The 17,777-nt window shown below is 39.6% G+C and overlaps 1 protein-coding gene and 1 long non-coding RNA gene across 4 annotated transcripts; one reads left to right on the forward strand and one right to left on the reverse strand.

Annotated features, from left to right (window-relative positions):
- Window positions 1-10,280: 10,280 nt before the first annotated feature.
- On the reverse strand, window positions 10,281-11,664 carry LOC115758674 (hepatic triacylglycerol lipase). Its single transcript, XM_030699415.1, has 4 exons — window positions 11,578-11,664; window positions 11,411-11,513; window positions 10,762-11,348; window positions 10,281-10,699 (listed from the first exon to the last, which is right to left on the reverse strand). The coding sequence occupies exons 1-4, from the start codon at window positions 11,600-11,602 to the stop codon at window positions 10,374-10,376; spliced, it is 1,041 nt and encodes a 346-aa protein (XP_030555275.1). The 5' UTR covers window positions 11,603-11,664; the 3' UTR covers window positions 10,281-10,373.
- Window positions 11,665-11,783: 119 nt separating this feature from the next.
- LOC115758675 lies at window positions 11,784-13,261 on the forward strand. Of its 3 annotated transcripts, none has more exons than XR_004017441.1 (3): window positions 11,784-11,830; window positions 12,924-12,970; window positions 13,058-13,261. It is a non-coding gene; the product is annotated as an uncharacterized LOC115758675 (long non-coding RNA). The 3 variants fall into 3 exon arrangements; XR_004017442.1 differs by lacking the exon at window positions 11,784-11,830 and adding an exon at window positions 11,902-12,255; XR_004017440.1 differs by lacking the exon at window positions 11,784-11,830 and having other exon boundaries at window positions 12,767-12,970.
- The last annotated feature ends 4,516 nt before the right edge of the window (window positions 13,262-17,777 follow it).

Below are 17,777 nucleotides of genomic sequence, written 5' to 3' on the forward strand. Positions count from 1 at the left end.
CGACCCAGGAAAGACGCTGCACCGGCTGCAGGAATCAATGCATTTTGCAGCTATGGTCATAAAATGAAAGAGATTTAAGAGGCGGCTGGTAAATCATTATTTAGAGGAAACAGGAAGGATGCAAAGATAATTGTTTCAAAAAGTGAGATACCAACAGAGTAGAGGGTAAATAGCTCAAAAATTGATTGGGGTGAACATGCGGTACATAAATGGCGAAAATACATAAACTAAATATATTTCACATATTTATTTAATAATATTTAATATTTAATTAGTAAATTTTATAGATACAAGTAAAAAAAAACTTCGAGCTTGGACTGTTTTAATTTAAAAGAAAACTATAATAAGCTAATGAAAATGAGAATCAAGATTTCAAAATAATAAGAAAATTAATAAAAAAAAATTGATTTGCACAAAGTATGTCTATATATTTTATAAAGGTCTAGCTAAAACATGAATTAAATAAAAATTGCATACAATTAAGTTTCTATTCTTAGCTATTTAGCAACTGGGTATATATTATATCGTTTTAATGGTGTATAGACTTCTTTGTACTTCGGTACTTTGGAATTCCCCAAGCCAGAAAAAAACATTTTATTTCTATTCAATAGACCTCCAAGTGATATATTTATAATATACTACCTATTTCTGACTAATATACTACATGTTTCTTTACGAACTTCTTTAAACTGCACAATTTTTGATTGTTCTACACTCTATGTAATTGCTTTCAAGGAACCCTTACTATATATTAGTTTAAAAGCAATATGCCTAATGGAGTGTAGCGCATTTGGTTCGATAAAAAAGACTTTGTACGCTCGCTTTTTGCGTTCATTTGAATTGGCGCGCTGCTCAGCTGAATGAGTAATGTCCACATTGACGAGGAGTGGGAGCAGTAGGTGGCAGGAGGTAGAAGGTGGTGTCAGTGTCACAGCAACAATTACATTAACTGTATGTCCGGAGTCTATAGCATGGCCAAAGCCAATGTTACAGCCAGAAACAGAGCCCAAGTCGGAGACAGATACATTTGCGAAGCCAATCATCTAACAAACACACATGGACACAGACTCAAATGGACAGACACACTTCACACCACACTCCACAATTCACGAAGGCAGTTGAGTGCCTTCGTTTACGTATCCCACTTCTCCAAGCGAATCTGAATCCGTGGCTTACATTTTGCTGGCGTGCAATTCGCATTGCACGTTTTTTACATACCGATATGTAATTTAAGTATAAATAGTGGAGTATGTGGTTGTTGTCGTTTGTGTGTTTTGTGGTCAAACGAGTTTAAGTTTATTTATGATTGCTTTTGATTTCATTTAATAAAAATAAAAGCGAGCACCACACAATGCCAGCGGGTGGTGCGCGTAATTGCACGACGCCCGCAACTGCTGCTTGTTGGCGGTTACAGCGGGGGGGGGCAACACATCTGGGCCCAATTGACCCACCTCGCGCTGCCTAATACAGTTGTAAAACAAAGATACAATTTGGCCAGCAACTTCCGCATTTGGCCAACACACACGATCGACATTCACATCCACACGAACCGAACCGAACATCGACATCAGCCTCAAGGGGCCCGCCAGCTGAGCTATATTTTGTGTGTGTATTTCTTTGAGCCATCAACGTAGTTTTTGGCCTAATCACATGGCTCTTAGGCTGGCTCTGTGCTCCAGCAAGTGATCGCATGATACTTCTGCTCTTTTATTTTTCGTAATGCTCGGCGACGCGACTTTGTAATTGCCCTCCGAAGACTGCGTTGGAGTTGGAATTGTAAAATGTTGCTGGGCACGTCTTATCTTGGTCTTAATTAGAGATGGTCGTGTCTTGTTTGAATATTTTGAATATCTACCCAATTATTGCGGAATTAATATGTTTTGTCGCTATTTTTTTATACATATTGGCTCCTATGTCTGGGCATTCCAAGGCCTGGGATTGAAATCCGTATGGTTGTCTAAATGGGTCTGGAGTAGACTGGACTGGACGTGCGTGCTAAATTTGATTGTTTTTAAATCTTTTCATTAATCATTTCTTAATAGAAGCTTATCTTGCCTGAGATCCATTCTCGATCTGCACAGCAGTCCAGACTCTGTTCCATGCTTTCTTGTTCAGGCTCTGCAACTGCGTCTCAATCCAAAGTAGAGCTAGAGGTGAACTCTTTGAACTATATAGCTTCTATAAGCAAAACATTTTCGTGCTCTCGGCATGCCTGCACTTTCGTGCTGTTGAAACATACACGAAGCAAGCCCATCTCTCGGTGTAAGTCTGACTCTCAGTCTCATGTCTGGAGTCGCTTCGCCTGTATTTTGTCAGCTATTTGCACAATGTGCACGTAGCTCCGTAGTCGTAAATGTATCTACAATAATTTGGCTCGTTTTCTGTTGGCTGCCACACAGTATTGTGTGAATCCATGGCACAGCAGCGTCTGCTACGCCTCCGCCTCCAGCTTCTCCTCCGTCGCCAATTCCAACTCCAACTCCAATTCCAGCTCTTCGAGGTAGCTCGCTTTGTTTGGCAATTACAAAATTTGTAATTTGTGCGATGCGCCGCGGGATTCTGTCGACGTCGCTTGCGCAAAACGAACCCCTCCCCCCCAGCTCACTATAAAAGTGGATAGGAAAAACTTGTTAGTGACTCTGCATATGGTAATCCGGTAATCACACGGATCTCGCATAGAATGCAGTCTTTAATTTCCAAGTGCTAAGTGCAGTTGGCGGCGATAATTGAAAGCCTTTTGGCGTAGAATGTCAAACAGCCCAAACTTTCTCAGTTTTTTTTTAGAGCGAAACCTATTTTATATCGATTACTGAGCTATTCAAAAGCATTTTATTATACCCTACAATCTTAAAAAATGTGTAAGAAGGGTGTAATGTGCTTATACAAATGTATGTAACAGGCAATGAAAGCATCTTCGACTCTGTAAGGTATATATACTCTTGATCTGTATGACAAGCTAAATCGATCTAGCCATATCCAACTGTAGAAACTTGTAGATCTTGAAAGCTAAAAGATTTACAGACATGAATTTTAAAAAATTATAAGAACTCTATTCACTAAACTTGGTATTTCGATTTTTGTGTAGTATATACAGATTACGAACATGCTAGTAACGACTTCTTTAGGCAGGGTATCTACTAGTCTAGCACTCTCGACTGGCGCACGCTAATTTTACTTTTTTTGGGCACTCCTCAAATGGTTTTGGTCTATGGTTAAGTTTTTGCCGTGCAGTAGCATATCATTTACTCCGTGCATAACAAAAACCCTTTTGTTGTTTTTGTCTTTGAAGTTGAGTCAAGAAATTGTTGTTGTTTCAGCTTTAGCTGCGATCTGCATACAATGCCCATTGGGTACCATTGAAGGGGCCGCAGTTATTTTGCGATATGCCATCCATTGTTGGCTCACTTGAAATCTGTAGCATTGAGCCAGCAGGCGTCCCCTCGCTGCCCCCCCTAAAGCCATTCCCGCCGAGTGCTTTAATGATACTAAACAACATGATATTGCGGTTTTCCAGCCCCATCGTCAGCGTCATCGTCATCCTCGTCGTCGTCGTCGTCGTCGTCATCCGACGTGTCATACTCAAATGGCGGCTCTTCAGCGAGATTTTAAATGGGAATTCAATTTGGATTTGGATGTGGAATTGGGCAGGTAGACACTGAATGCCGCTTCAGCGGTTTCAATTGCCGGCTTTAGCCTGATGAGCTTTGGCTGCTGTTGTTAGCCATGAAATTTGCATAGTTTAGGCAAACAGTTTGCCGGCAGGGGGCGGGGCCCGGTGCGAGCAATAGAAATCGGCTGCTGAAAAGGTTAAATTTAAATGGCATTTGTGCAATGCGATGCGGCCAAAAATTATCGGGCAAACAATTGAACTGAACAAACAATCAACGGGGGCCACAGATACCGCAACAATTGAATTTGACAGCCCAAAAAAGCCAACAAGTAGAAATGATTTGCTGAAGAGTACTTGACAGCCAGATACCCTAAAGAAATATGAGAGCATATTATGTGCAGCAATATAAACTCGATATTATATTTATAGTCAAAAGTGAGCAATAGCTGTTAAATATTTTCTTTAGCGTATTTTAAAATATGATCGATAATGTTATCGATAGATGAAACGTACTGTTAGCGAATCATCAGGCATATATAATATATTATATTCAAGAACCTGATGTTGATGTATTGATAATACAGGATAAACATTAATTTTCCTGCCTTTTACACGTATTGCCACTTATTTGATATACCCTCTCTTTTAAGCATTTATAATGAGTTCAGGGTATTTGAAATTTGGCTTAATTGGACTTTGCGAACTTGTTTAGCCGATAACTTAATGTTGGGATTTAATTAAATTATGTTTGACTGTTCTATTAAATTGTTTCGCCTCTTCTGTTTTCAGTTCTGTTTTGGCTGCTTTCAGAATACCCATTTATCATTATTTTGGCCTTGACTTGCGGCTTGATTTTTGTATCTTTTCTTTAGCGGTTGTATAAACACTTTATTTCCTTAACGCTGTGAAAACAAATGATTTCTGTCTGTTTATGAATCATAACAAAACCGCGCAGAAATCCCCTAAAGGTGTCCACACTTAACCTTGACTTGCCAGCCTTTGGCACATGCCCTGATTACCACCATCATCATTTCTCAAAGCCCAAATCTCGATCGCCAGCGCCCAGCCCAGACCAGCCCAGTGCCGGGTTCCATGTGGTCTGTGGGCTTATCTTTCAGTCTCCACCTTTCGCACTCCCCCTCTCCACACGGGGCTCTAAGTAAGATTAATGAAAACATGTGCCAAACAAATGCGAATGCGAATGCGTAGATCGCTCCGAGTTACACACTCCAATACACACACACACACACACACACACACATGCAGTTCGAGTGGCGTAATTGAACATAACTCGTTGTCGTTGTCCCTCGCTGATTACAGCGACTTTGAGATGGAAACGTGTACAGCTCGAGGAGGTAAATGGCACGTGAAAAACATTTTACAATTATATTTTTTACGTTTCCTAATTGTCTGTGAAATAGAATAACTTTAACCAGCCATCTGTTAGCTTATTATAAGTACAAATCGAATTCTTTATAGTAATCTACCTGTTAATTATTTTGCACGAAGTTAAAAGAGTAATATTGCCAGCTTGTGGTTATGGGAACGGCTTAAAGGGCTTGTAAGCAAAAATATGCTTGCTTTTCATTTTTTTTCTTAAATAGAAAAATATATTTAATTTCCACTTCGCTTTCCATATCGTTGACAATGAAGAAGCAACATCTATTCATCTTCATGTCAAATTAAAGTTTTGACCAAAACTAGCACCAAGCTTGAAGCATTTGATTACGCGTTCAGTTCGTGACACGCGCCCATCTCTAGCCTTAAAGCCCAAGCCCCAGCAGCGAGGAGTGCACGAACAGTTGTTGGCCCCGGGACTTGCAGTCAGATTAGCATAAATTCAACCGCTTGTAATTGTCAATATATAATTGTGCATAAATGTATGTGTGCTTGTGTGTGTGTGCGAGTGTGTGTGTGTGTTAAGCTCAGTGTCTAGATGCCGGCAATGCGACTAATGAATACATTCGCAATGGGCCTGACGGCCGCGAGTTGCCGCTGGAGCAGCGCGCTGTGTGGGTTGCGGAGGGAGCGCTGGCTTCGTGGGCTTGTCAATTGGCATGCAGATTGAAGCTCTTTATATATGTATATATATTTATTAAAAGCTGTGTATGTGTGTGTGTGGGCAAGTTGTAAACACCAATCAGCTGATCAACAGCTAAAGCTGCTCAGAGGGCGTGTCGAGCTGGGTCGGCGGGTTGGCGGGCTGGTAGGCGGGGAGCTGCAAACTAGCAAAAGCTGTGACAGAGTTGCCAAAGTGCTTGCCATAAAAATGCACTTATGCATGCGTCTAGCTGTCTCGCTTGCACAATTAGCTTTAATTGTTTTGTAGTCGCATTTGTAATGCTCTTTGTTGCTGTTGTTGTTGTTGCTTTGAGTCACGAAATGTGCATTCAAAATGCGAAGCAGAGCAATCGCAATTATTTCGAAAAAAACGCAACATATTTTTTTTTTATTGTAGTTTTCGTTTTCGTGCGTTGTTGCTGGCTTCCGTGTCATTATCTGAAAAGTAAGGGGGAGAGGGTTGTGGGGAGGCTGGGCGTACACGAGACGTCGACGACGAGACATTGTCGCACTTGTCGCCGCCGCGCATCCTTCGCTGCCATTAAGTTGACAAATTGTTATCGCAACCGCCAGAGTCGTAAATTAAGACTGACTCGAGAGAGTGGTGCAAACGGCGGCTTGTGATAGCGAAGGCAAGCGCAGCCTTTCACCCACTTTGGGCCACTGGGGCAATGCATCATGCAGTTGTCAAAAAAGTTGATAGCAGCGGGCGAGCGAAAGAGAGAGCGTGAGTGAGAGAGAAAGGGAGAGGGGCAATAACTGACATAGTCGTGGCAAAGAAAGCAGCAGCGGCTGCTCCACTTTCGGCTGCGTTACGCAATCCCAACTCGATGTCTCTGCGTCCGTTGTCCAGCATCATCGTTGTTGTTGTTGCTGCTCGACAGAGACACTCCACACATTGTTGGAGAAAAGCAGCCAAGACACAAGAGTCTGGGCCCCAGGTCTGGAGCCAGTTGCTGATTGGAGTTTCATTACCAGAGAGCACCGCAGCCAGACAACCAGCAGCCAAGCTGGAGAAATGTCTTTCTGTGTGTGTGAGCCCCCCGCAATCCTCCCCTGGCCCACAGTCTGCAGCGCAAGTGATATAAATCAAATGTCTTGAAACAATACATCAAGTGAAGGCGCTAGCGATGACGTCGTCAGCCACTCCGAAGTGCATCTCACTCGCTAATGGCCTTTGGCTCCGTTTGTTCGTTATACCCTCTACCCACTGAGCATGGCTAAAAAGCAATTTTGGTGTTGGGTATATCTATGTAACAGACAGAAGTTGATAGCTTCGATGCCATATAATGTAAAATATTCTAAATCTGAGTTGATCGAGCGGTTGTCTGTCCGTCTGTATTAACCCTTTGAACATTAAACAATAAGGGCTACAGACTGGAATTTTTGAAAATAGCTTTTTCTGTTTCCATTTCCATCGATAGCTCATTACATTTGCACAAAATCGATAAGTACCGATTAAGAAATTCGGTTTTTTTACCATTTCTCGAAGGCCTTAAGAGCTAGAGACACAAAATGTAGCTTGCAGATTCTCATATGAAAGCAGGAAGTTCGGTTCGCGAAATGGAGGTATCTTCTAGTTGGGCAGTCCCGGTAAGAGCACTCCTCTTGTTGTTGTGGCTCGAGTGGTGGAACAAATGTCAATGGTATTGACATTTTCGTTACGTTTGCTCAACCGATTCCAAATCTCAAATTGACATGAGAAACCTTTGAAATCACGTTACATTTGGGGATACCAGATTTAGATGCGGTTAGCAACATTTTTTCTTTTGCTCCAAACTGGGAGAAGGGCACACACTTTTCCTCTATTTTGTTTTTAAATTTTGTTTTGTTTTTGTATTGTTTTTGGACGGGTTTTTCTTTGACATTTGTAAACACTTCCGCGTGCTCTCTTTTATTCATCTGATTGTTGTTTTTGTTGTTGTTGTTGTTGTTGTCTCTTGGATGTAATTGATGGTTTCGTTTTGTGATTGGCGCTGATTTGTGTGCGTTTCTGGTTACATTTAATGAGAGTTATTAGTGAGTTAGTTTGTGTTGTTTGTTTGCGTCGAAGGCAATTTGTTATCTGAGCCAATTAGGCATCTGTTGCAGGAGACTATCAGATGTAAATAATGACTTAATTATCGGAATACTGTATTTAAGACCTCGCATGGTGTTTATAAGCCAAATATTTCATTGATTATTGTTATTGTTTTAGACACGTTTGTCTTAGATAACTTTGTATTATCAGAAGGGAAGAGCAAAGGGTGTACAACTAATACTTTTCATTATTTTTAATTTTTCTTTAAGATATTTTTATGTATCTTAGATAACATTGAATTATTTGATGCGCCGAATGACTGTATTATTGAAATACTTTATTGAATATTATATATGTTTGAACAACACAAATTGTTTTATCTTGGATAACTTTGTATTATGCTACAATAATTTATAATTTATTATTATTATTATTTTTCATGAATTTTTTTTTAATATTATAATTTATAATTTTAATAAAAATTTAAAATTGATATACATTTCAATTATTCGAATTACATTAACGCATTAAGTTATTGTTGTATCTTTCAGATACTTTTGCAGATTATTATTTTAATTTTGTGACTCTCAAGGAACTCTGCATTCAGATACTTAACTTAACTTAATATATATATGCCAATATATTAAATCTAAAAATGTTCAATAAAATTGTTATTTTATTTGATCATAATATTCAAATGTAGTTCAAGTGGGAATAATAATCGATTCGCTGTATTCAAATTCTGACAAACGGCTTAAGAATAGAAATAAAAATTTAAGTGATGCCTGAAATGTAATCAATTTGAATCGTAAAACGACGACCAACAGATGAGAGTATATTTCGCATAGCATATTTCTATTTATAAGCACCTTGTGACTATTCTGAGAATTAACTCACTTGCCGACAACATTGAGCCCCAGCTGATATCCCTCCTGCCCGGCAACATAATCTATCTTCGTTCATTGACAACAACCTACAACAACCGTAATTACATAATCTATTGGCACGCTTCGTCGACTCTCGTTTAGCTTTTCCGATCTTCCGCTCACCCGCTGCGTCATGAATATCAAATAACCAATCAACGCATAAAAATTCTGCACTAATCCAAATGCAAAAAAAAAAAAGAATAGGAATAACATAAGAAGGCAAATCAATCAATGGATCGAACCCGGGACAAGGACGCAAAGCAGCATCAACCCAAATCAATCAAACTTTTTGTGTGCCCAACAATATTTTAAACTTTTTTAGCCGCTGTTGACTTAAGCCACGTGTAAGTTGCCATGTTTGTCATGCCGCACAATGACGCACACATAAAAAAGGTGACAACAACAACAACAATAACGAGCAGAACAACATCGTAGGCATATTCATAACGAACACCCCATCTCAACGGCCAGACAATAGCTCTAAATAGACTCAACCCCCTTTGCGGCATGCATATTCGCATATCTCAGCCAGTCTCTCCATCTCCCTCTCTCTTTTTGGCAGATAAAATTTCATAAAATTTATTCAAATACGCCGGGAATCGTTCTGCTTTTGCTTTCTTATCAGCAAATTAGCAAACAGCCGGCAGGCGCTGGCAGTCCACGATTGATTATCCCAAATGCAAATTGAATCTGCAAAAAAAGCCGAAAAAGTGAAATCTCCATTTATACATTTTTTTTTTGTGCTGCGGCATATCATTTGTCAACTCTGGCAACAACTTGCAGCGTTTGGCAAATCGCACAGAAACTATGATTAATTTGCACGTGTTTTGAGCTGGAGCCGGCAGGATTAGCAGCAGCATCGATACCCTCTGCTGGCCACTGTCCACTATCCGCTCTCCCTGGGCAACTACTGTCTGCTGTTGTTTGCATAAATGCTTAAGCTGTTGAGTCAACACAGAGGGGGGCACTGCTGCCACAGAAAGAAAGGGAGAGTAGAGAGTCCGCCGCGACGCGAGGCGACGCGATAATTAATGATGATATGAAGGTATAGCAGCTATGAGACATTAGCATGATAAATGAGCAGATGCCCAATTGACCAGCTGACCAGTTGACCAGTTGACCAGTTAACTGGATCCTAGTCCACATTGCTGCATTTGCCACACATTCACAAACATTCACTAAAAAATTGTGAAATTTCAAACACATTCGTTAGATTAAAGCAATTTATTCATAATTTGAGAAATGATTTTTGTGTACTCAGCAGACAAGAAATTATGTATAGTTATACTATTATGTATATAATGGACATAATTTGCACAAAAAATATAATATATACAAAACCACCATATAATATATATGATAAGTTCTTTTATTCGAACCAGCCAAAAAAAAATTCAGAAAACTTTGAACTCTACAACAGTGTACAGATTTAATACAACCTGATTAGAGCGTGGGGAAACATAATAAAATCCTGATAAAGATGTGGAAAATTTTGACCAAGAATAGTGTTTCCAGAATTAGATGCCAAATTGATCTAGATGCCAAACCATAAACAAAAAGTCAAACCTTATGAAAATCGGATGAGATTTGACCGAGTTAAGTGGAAATAAAGACTATCGTTTTGGCCATTTTCAATGGGTTCAGAGTATAAAAATAACCAAAGTTGACGGCGAACCGGCCAGTTGCATATTAAAATTTATTAATTTAATTTAAAAGCTGGACTTGAGAGATTCATTTTGTATTAACGTCTCCTGTTTTACAATTTGGACTCGGCGGCCAATTCGTGTAGCTGAGAAACAATAGCATCGCCGAAAAAGCTTTTGCCATAAAGACTGCGATCCATATCATTAAAGTTTTGGCCGAGGGCGTAGGGTGTCGAGTCGTTCGTACTTAAGAAGTAGCTGCCACGTGCTGTGGGTCTAGTGCGGTAGCCAAGCAGCTCCAACTCCTGATTGGGTTGGCAGGAGTTCATTACAAAGCTGAGCAGATCCCGGCAGCGGAAGGCCCAAAAGCCTGCCTGCGAGTGAATCGACTCGGCATAGTATGCCGCGGCGCGTTTATGATAGCATTCATGGGTGGATACTGCGAGTGAAGATTTCAAGTGCCAATTCCCATTCAATTCTAGCTTCATTTTGGCTACTTACATTCGTTGATGGGTCCGCAATTGGGCTGGACTACGCCCTTGTTGGGATAAAAGTCGACATGTCCAATAGGCAACATCAGACCGTGCAGAAAAATATCTGAATGCACAACATCCACAAAGTTGGCATCGGTTTTATCCAAGCGCTCGTCCTTATTGTTGGTGAGGAAAAGCGGCTTGGCTGGATCTAAGGCCGTAATGTGCGCCACTTTTACATTCATGTGTGCCAAAAATTTGGACGCGAATCCTGCCACATGGGCGCCCAGACCGAAGCCAATCAAATGCAGATTTGATGGATGCAGGCGGCGATTGTGCATTAGTTGGACCAAAAAGTGGGACAAGCAGCGGCCCACAAAATGGGAATTATGGACGGCTTCCGTATAGCAAGGATCAGCCGCAAGCCTGGCGTAATCAATGGAGATAACGTCAAGATTCGGGATGCGTAGAAACTCCGGCAGCAACTCAAAACTGGGCGACTGTGTGCGATCATTGGCAAAGCCGTGTATCAGCACTTTCAGCGGCCTTGAAGTATTGTATTTGAAACCATCTTGACCATTTAGCTTTAACTTACGGCCTTTAGGCTTGGCGGCGCTATGGAAATCGATTGATTGTTGGTTTACTCAATCAGATAAATGCTAACTTTGCTTGCTTACTTATACAGCCAGAAGGTAATATTCGAATTGGGACACGAATCATCAGTCAGCGCAAAGCAATTTTGCTCCGGGATTCCGACGACAAGTTCAAAGTTCAGACAGCCTGTTAAAGCACATTTAAGATGCAAGAATCTGTTGGAATAACTCTTTTTTGTTTTTCTAAGTACCCAGTAATAGCCACAGCTTCAACATTTTAGTTCAGGATAGTCTGCTGACTGAAGCCGAGAGCTGTATTCTTTTAGTCTTTTAAGTATAATGTCGTTGAATAGGCATAACCTATATGGTTAGATAAGCTTTTCAGACAACTTTCTTCCGGGTTGAGTTTAATTTGTTACACATAACCATGACCGAAAATGTTCAAACCCATTTTCAAAGATCTACACATTAAGAAAGATAACTCTGACTGTATAAAGGAAGTAGGTAAGTCAATAAAAAATCCAATATGAGCAAAGAATAGTTATGAATTGATTGATTGCAATTAATAATGCTCCTGTGGAACAGAAAATTAAATTGCTTAACTAAGCCAATTTCGCGGACATGCTCTGAACTGCTTCAGTTAAAGTACTTTAGCTCAGCTGAAGCTTTTACGAATATTAAATTTGCTAAAAAGGCTTCGACTTGGGCTTTCTTTATTCACAATATCTTTAAAGTACTTTCACTCCGAAGGTCAAACAATAAGCTTGTCAACTTGACCCAATTCAGCTGAAAGCAATTTGCTGCATTCTTGAGCGCTGCTTAAAGTCCCCAGGGGCTGGCTGATAATGTGGCTTCGCACCTTAATGTGGTCACATTTGGGTTGATGGCATTCACTCCGTGAGCCACTCACTCGTTCAGTCATTCTCTCAGTGAGTACTCGATACTCGCCACTTGCCACTCACTTGTGCCACATTGCGATGCGGCTCACGTGTGGCGCTGATGGCGACGCCGTTCATTGAATTACGCCCAACTTGCCAACTGGCACGACTTTTTATAGCCCAGTCAAGTTTTGAAGCGTTGCTATTTGAAAAGTAGCTGACAGGATACACTGAGACAGTCCGACAGGCGGGCGGATGGTCGAACAGACGGACGAACAAATGCACAACTCAACTCGAATTGGCAGCAGCTCACCAGGGACAACTTTTTGGGTTCACACTCTTCTTGATAGGGTCCCTTTGAGTTTACACACACAACAAAAAAAAGAGTTTAAATATCATTTAGCCTTTTTATACTGTAGTTTTATTGAATACGGCTAAAAAGGGTAGAATGTTTTTTGAGCACAACTCGAACATTTTAAGAGATACAACAAAGTTGGTGTGCACGTTCTCGTATAGTACATATATATATTACAAACATTTCATTTTTTTGATATTTCGCCTATCTCCCCCAAAAACTAAAGAAAAATATGTTTAACATTAAATCAGGTGCATAGTTCAGGTAAACTTGGGCACTTCTGAATAGAGTATTCTCTCCTCTTAATAGTAAGATATATAAACAACCCAAAGACATTTGTTCTTTCTTCCTTCTTTTATTTAAGGCTTATCAATGTGTGATCAAAGTCCAACTTAAGAATTTATACTAAATGTAAGAACATCTCCAAAAAAAATATTTTTCAAAATGTTGTATAAATTCTCAAGCTCTTTAAATATTGAAAAAAATCTTTTTTCGCAGTGTAGAGTTCTTGGAAAGCAGCCACCCGACTCACTTGCCACCTGTTGAGGACCAGGACCTCTGTCCGTGCGCTGATATGAAGCAAGGCTTATGTGGCGCTTCGGGTTTTAAGTTTGAGTTTGAGTAATTGCCACGTCCGTGGCGGGTGTTTAAGTTTTAATTGAATTTGATCGAATGCATGTGATAAAATTAATTGAAGAGACACAGAGAAAAGCATTGGGAACGTAGGCAAGGAATTCCGAGAAGAGGAACTAGAAGAACTTTTGGAGCGAGACAAACACCCCAAAAGCTGCGCTGTGCCCACTTGACCGAAAGTTTTTAATTGACTTTCGAGCGTAAAATTCGAGCAGCACATAAATGGGGCTATGTTGGGGGCGGGGCAAAACTTTTTGGAGCTACGCAACTCGTTTGCATATGTCGAGCGAGTCGTGCGAGTTGAGGCTTCTCGTAGCCAGGTAATTGATGTTGCCAATTTGCGTTCCGGCCAAAAACTTTGTTGTGTAGTTTGCGGTGTTTCATTAGCGGTTGATGTTTGCCAACCGCCAAATGGCAACTGGCAGCTGGCAGCTGGCAACTGTTTTTTGGCAGCTGCTGTTCATGGTTAACATGTGGGCGTTGCTGTGGATTGGACGCATCAGTCGTAACTTTTGAGTGGCTGTGTAATAACTTTTAAGCAGCGGCAAATTTGATTTATGATTTATCAACCTGCTAAAGTGGCTGCCTCAGCCGCCAACACATTTGCCACATTTTGTGATAATTTTACGCAGCAGCTCAGTAACTGCAACAGTAGGCAGTAAACAGGGAAATGGCTCTTAAAATGGCAGCTCATAAACCTCAGCCATAAGCTGCAAGCAGCCGAAACAGCCTCAAAGTATGCTACGCAAATGGCTTCGACAATTTATAAAGAAACATTTTGTCGGTTTAACAAAAATGTTGAATACACTTATGTGTCGAGCAGGTACCCAAAAACCGGAGCTGGCAAAGCGGATGTGGCCAAATTTGGCATTTTCATAATTTCCGCTCGAGTTTGTTTTCCTTGCGGTTAAAAGTATTTGCCTTAAGACGGCGCCCACGTTGCCAAGCTGCCGAGTTGCTTCCTTTTCCTGTTCCGCGGCAACATCTGAAGCAAGCCCGTTTATTTATGGTTTAATAAGTCTCTTTTTCTTGTCCGTAAAAAAACTCACGACAAATAAAATATAAATATTTAGCCATGAGAATAACAATAAGGAGACGTTCACGCCACAAAATTCATCTAATCCCCCAGATTAGGATTCAGCCTGTTGATGCTATGAGTGAAGTATTAAGCATAAAAAACAAACATTTTAATAAATTTAAAGAGCTTATAGCTTCAATGTGGCCCTTTTATTAGAGAGTCTGTGCTAATTTCATTTAAGCAACTCAAATATCGAGGTTAATTGAGGACTAATAGGATTTCTTTCATGTGTGGAAGATTAAATTCCCTTGCCAACATACATGCTTATTTATATAAATATTAAATAATATATGTAATGTACTTACCCACAAATGCATATTTATATCACGATTATTTTATTGCCAAACTGAGTTTTTCATATTTATACATCACTAAAAGAAAAATAAATAATAAATAAATGGGTTAGTTTTAGATCAGGGCAAAGGCAGAAGACTAAAATGAGAGAGCGAAAAAGAGACAGAGAGTGAATTAAGAAGCCTTACATTAATTTATGAGAATCGTATAGTGGGGCGATCATGTATGCATACATGCGTACACACATACATACATACATACATACATATACACACACACACCAATACATACATATAAACATTACTTACTTACATACATACATACATACAACACATAACAATACTTACATACAAACCTACGTACATACATACAAACATGCGTACATATGTACACACCTCAATATATACACACATGCATACGTATACATATATGTTTACACAATCAATTATATACATACCAGCATACAAACATACATAAATTCAAATATGTGAAGTCATACATAGCGGCTGTTAACCGGCCTTACCCGGGTCAAATATTATCTTTAAATCTTAGACGAAAGTTTTGCGCCTATTCCTCGCCTGAACCAAAATTAAATTTTGTCGCTAAACAACACTTGCGAAGTTGTTTTCCGATATCGGTGAACTAAGTTTTAATCTAGATTTGCGGCATTGGGAATTTGGATACTAAAGTAAAAATAACTTGGGTTTTGACCGGAAATTCCAATGGAATCTGTAAGGACTAAATCGACTCAGTTCATCATCCAGCTTAGCATTTGAAGTCCGTCGTTGTTCAATTATTATACTCCTTGGCAAAGGTATACAAAGATAGGGAGCGAGTTAGAGTGCTAGACAGTTAGATAGGTGGATAGGTAGAGAGATATGTACGTACGGAAGCGGTTCTGACATTAATGTATGCAAATGCGATGCCGTTCAGTTTACTTTGATTATGTTGTAGGGCTGTGTATTAATATTATCCCTTTTGGAGTAACTTTACACTGTGCACACGATAATTTGCATAGTCCGGAATTGGGATTCAGAGGGGATTGGCATGTAAATTCCAAGCCGTGTGCGTATGTGTTGGCAAATGATTTCTCGATTTATGTGCATCATAGTTGATTAATTATTGATTTGTATATTTGATTGAGCGCAACACAGCGCCAGTTGTCAGCCAGTTGGGCAAAAGTGATTAATGCCAGAGTTGAGGCATCTCAAATTTCATGCGGAACAGCTGGAACAAAAGAAGAAGCTACATCAAGGTGGGTGCAGTCCGGCTGACCAGCCACAAGTTGCCCAGAAACCGCAGCCAGTCAAAACTGGTTGCAGACCCTCTATTCATAGCAAGAGGCGTGTGGACAACATTGATAAGTTGGCAAAATGCGGTAAATGAGTAAAAAATTGCGCGCAGGCGCAGAAAATTTAATTAAAACGAACAGCGCACCGGCGCACAAACAACCCCTAACAGAAAAAAAAAGAGTTGGCAACTCGAAAAGGAACTCCGACTGTCAGACAAACTGACGCAAGTTCATCAATTCTGCCGACGTGCTGGGGCACAATCCACGCAATTAGACACACAAGCCGCATTAGCATGCCAAAAAACAACACAAAAGCATAACAGATATGTACGTTTTTTATTTTATAAACAATTTGTTCATTTCGCACGAGCTGTCCAGAGAGGGAGAAAAACGAGATCAAAATGACGGTGGTTCGGTTCACGGTCGGAACCAGCTACCTGCCCTTGATTTCGGTTCCTGAACCTGGGTTTCTTAAATCGAAAAGTTTTTTGGTTGAAAGCAAATCATTTTTGAAAACTAATATGAGTCGTTTTTAATTTCCGTTTCCGGTTTGGTTAAAGGTTCGATTCACAGTTAGAAAAAAATAAAATAATTCACAATTAAAAGTAAATTGAGATATGTATATTCCAAAAACCAATCAGCTGTACGTTGAAATTTAATTAAAAAGATAAGATCTTTTTGAAAATATTTCATATGCAACGAAATTTCATAAAATATTCCACGAAATTTGAATAACAACAAGAGCTGAGCTCGAGCTTAATGCGTCCAAAAAATAGAAAAAATAATCCACTCATATAGCATGTTCCAACTGCCACAGCCCATTACTCGTTGGCATTGGAAGTTCTTCGGGTCAGAAATCAAAATGAATAATGATAATGATAACTGAAACGGAATAAAGTGTTTCCAGTCGAATACCAACAGCACCAAAGGCGACAATGGCTCAAGTAAAATCTCAAGAAAATTACATAAATAGGTCAGCAATTTTCTTCGGGTAAGGGTAGGAGGTCTGTTACTGGAACTCTGACACTGACGAGAAATGCAAATGTCTAGCAAATAGATTTTCTTTGTCTGTCTGTATGTGTGTGCGTGTCAAAATTAAATCAAGTGAAAATAAAGCGCATAAATAAATAGAAGAACACAAAAAAAAACAATTTTGAATGTGAGGTTGTCGGTTTTGTCTATTTGCTTTTCTTAATTGTCTTCTCCGAAGGAAGAGGAAAACTTGTTTTTTATGCGGCATGCATATGAATGCATTTCGTATGCATTTGAAATTGAAAATTTTGTGGTTAGTTTTGCCTAAATGCGTGTCTTAGAACCGTTTTGAATAATTGTTAGTCCAACAACCCCTAAATTGATGTTGTAATAAAGACACGTTTGAGTTGCAAGCGATCATGTTTAAGGTGGTTGCAAGTGGTTTGAGAAAGGTGCTTGCAACTTGTTGCAGTTGCATTGAGTTCTTTTCATGGTTGTAGTTCGAGTTTGAATGAAGTAACCTTACAAGCTGATCAGGAGAGAGGATTTAGAAAATGAACTAAGTCATATTAAGCCGAAATTGTTTCTAATTATTTATAAGATCGAGACCGAGAGGTATAAGTTATGCTAATTTTATTAAATCTTATGATGTGGCTTGTATTTACACATTTTGAAAGTGCTGTCAAGTAAGTTAATAAACTGCAAATATTAATTAGAATCGTTTCTTAAGTATGTATTTCCTTTTGAGTTCGCACAAGGCTTTAGGCATTCGTAGGAATACAGATTTTGTTTTCGTTCTATCTATCTATCTATCTATCTATCTATCTATCTATCTATCTATCTATCTATCTATCTATCTATCACAATCATGTATCACATCAAATATTGAGCTAGTTGCCATTAATGTCTCGTATTCGATTCACGTGTGTAACGTTGCATAACTGATTCAT

Source organism: Drosophila novamexicana, unplaced genomic scaffold (assembly GCF_003285875.2).
Source record: "Drosophila novamexicana strain 15010-1031.04,08,12 unplaced genomic scaffold, DnovRS2.1 tig00000193-arrow-pilon, whole genome shotgun sequence".
NCBI classification, from domain to species: Eukaryota; Metazoa; Arthropoda; class Insecta; order Diptera; family Drosophilidae; genus Drosophila; species Drosophila novamexicana.

Bases quoted from the DNA above. Each gene is read 5' to 3' on its own strand.
- LOC115758674 (XM_030699415.1), bottom strand. From the start codon at position 11,602: ATGTTGAAGCTGTGGCTATTACTGG. The intron at 11,514-11,577 runs GTACTTAGAAAA...GTGCTTTAACAG, and splicing joins GAAGCTGTGGCTATTACTGG to GCTGTCTGAACTTTGAACTT. The intron at 11,349-11,410 runs GTAAGCAAGCAA...CGATTTCCATAG, and splicing joins ATTACCTTCTGGCTGTATAA to CGCCGCCAAGCCTAAAGGCC.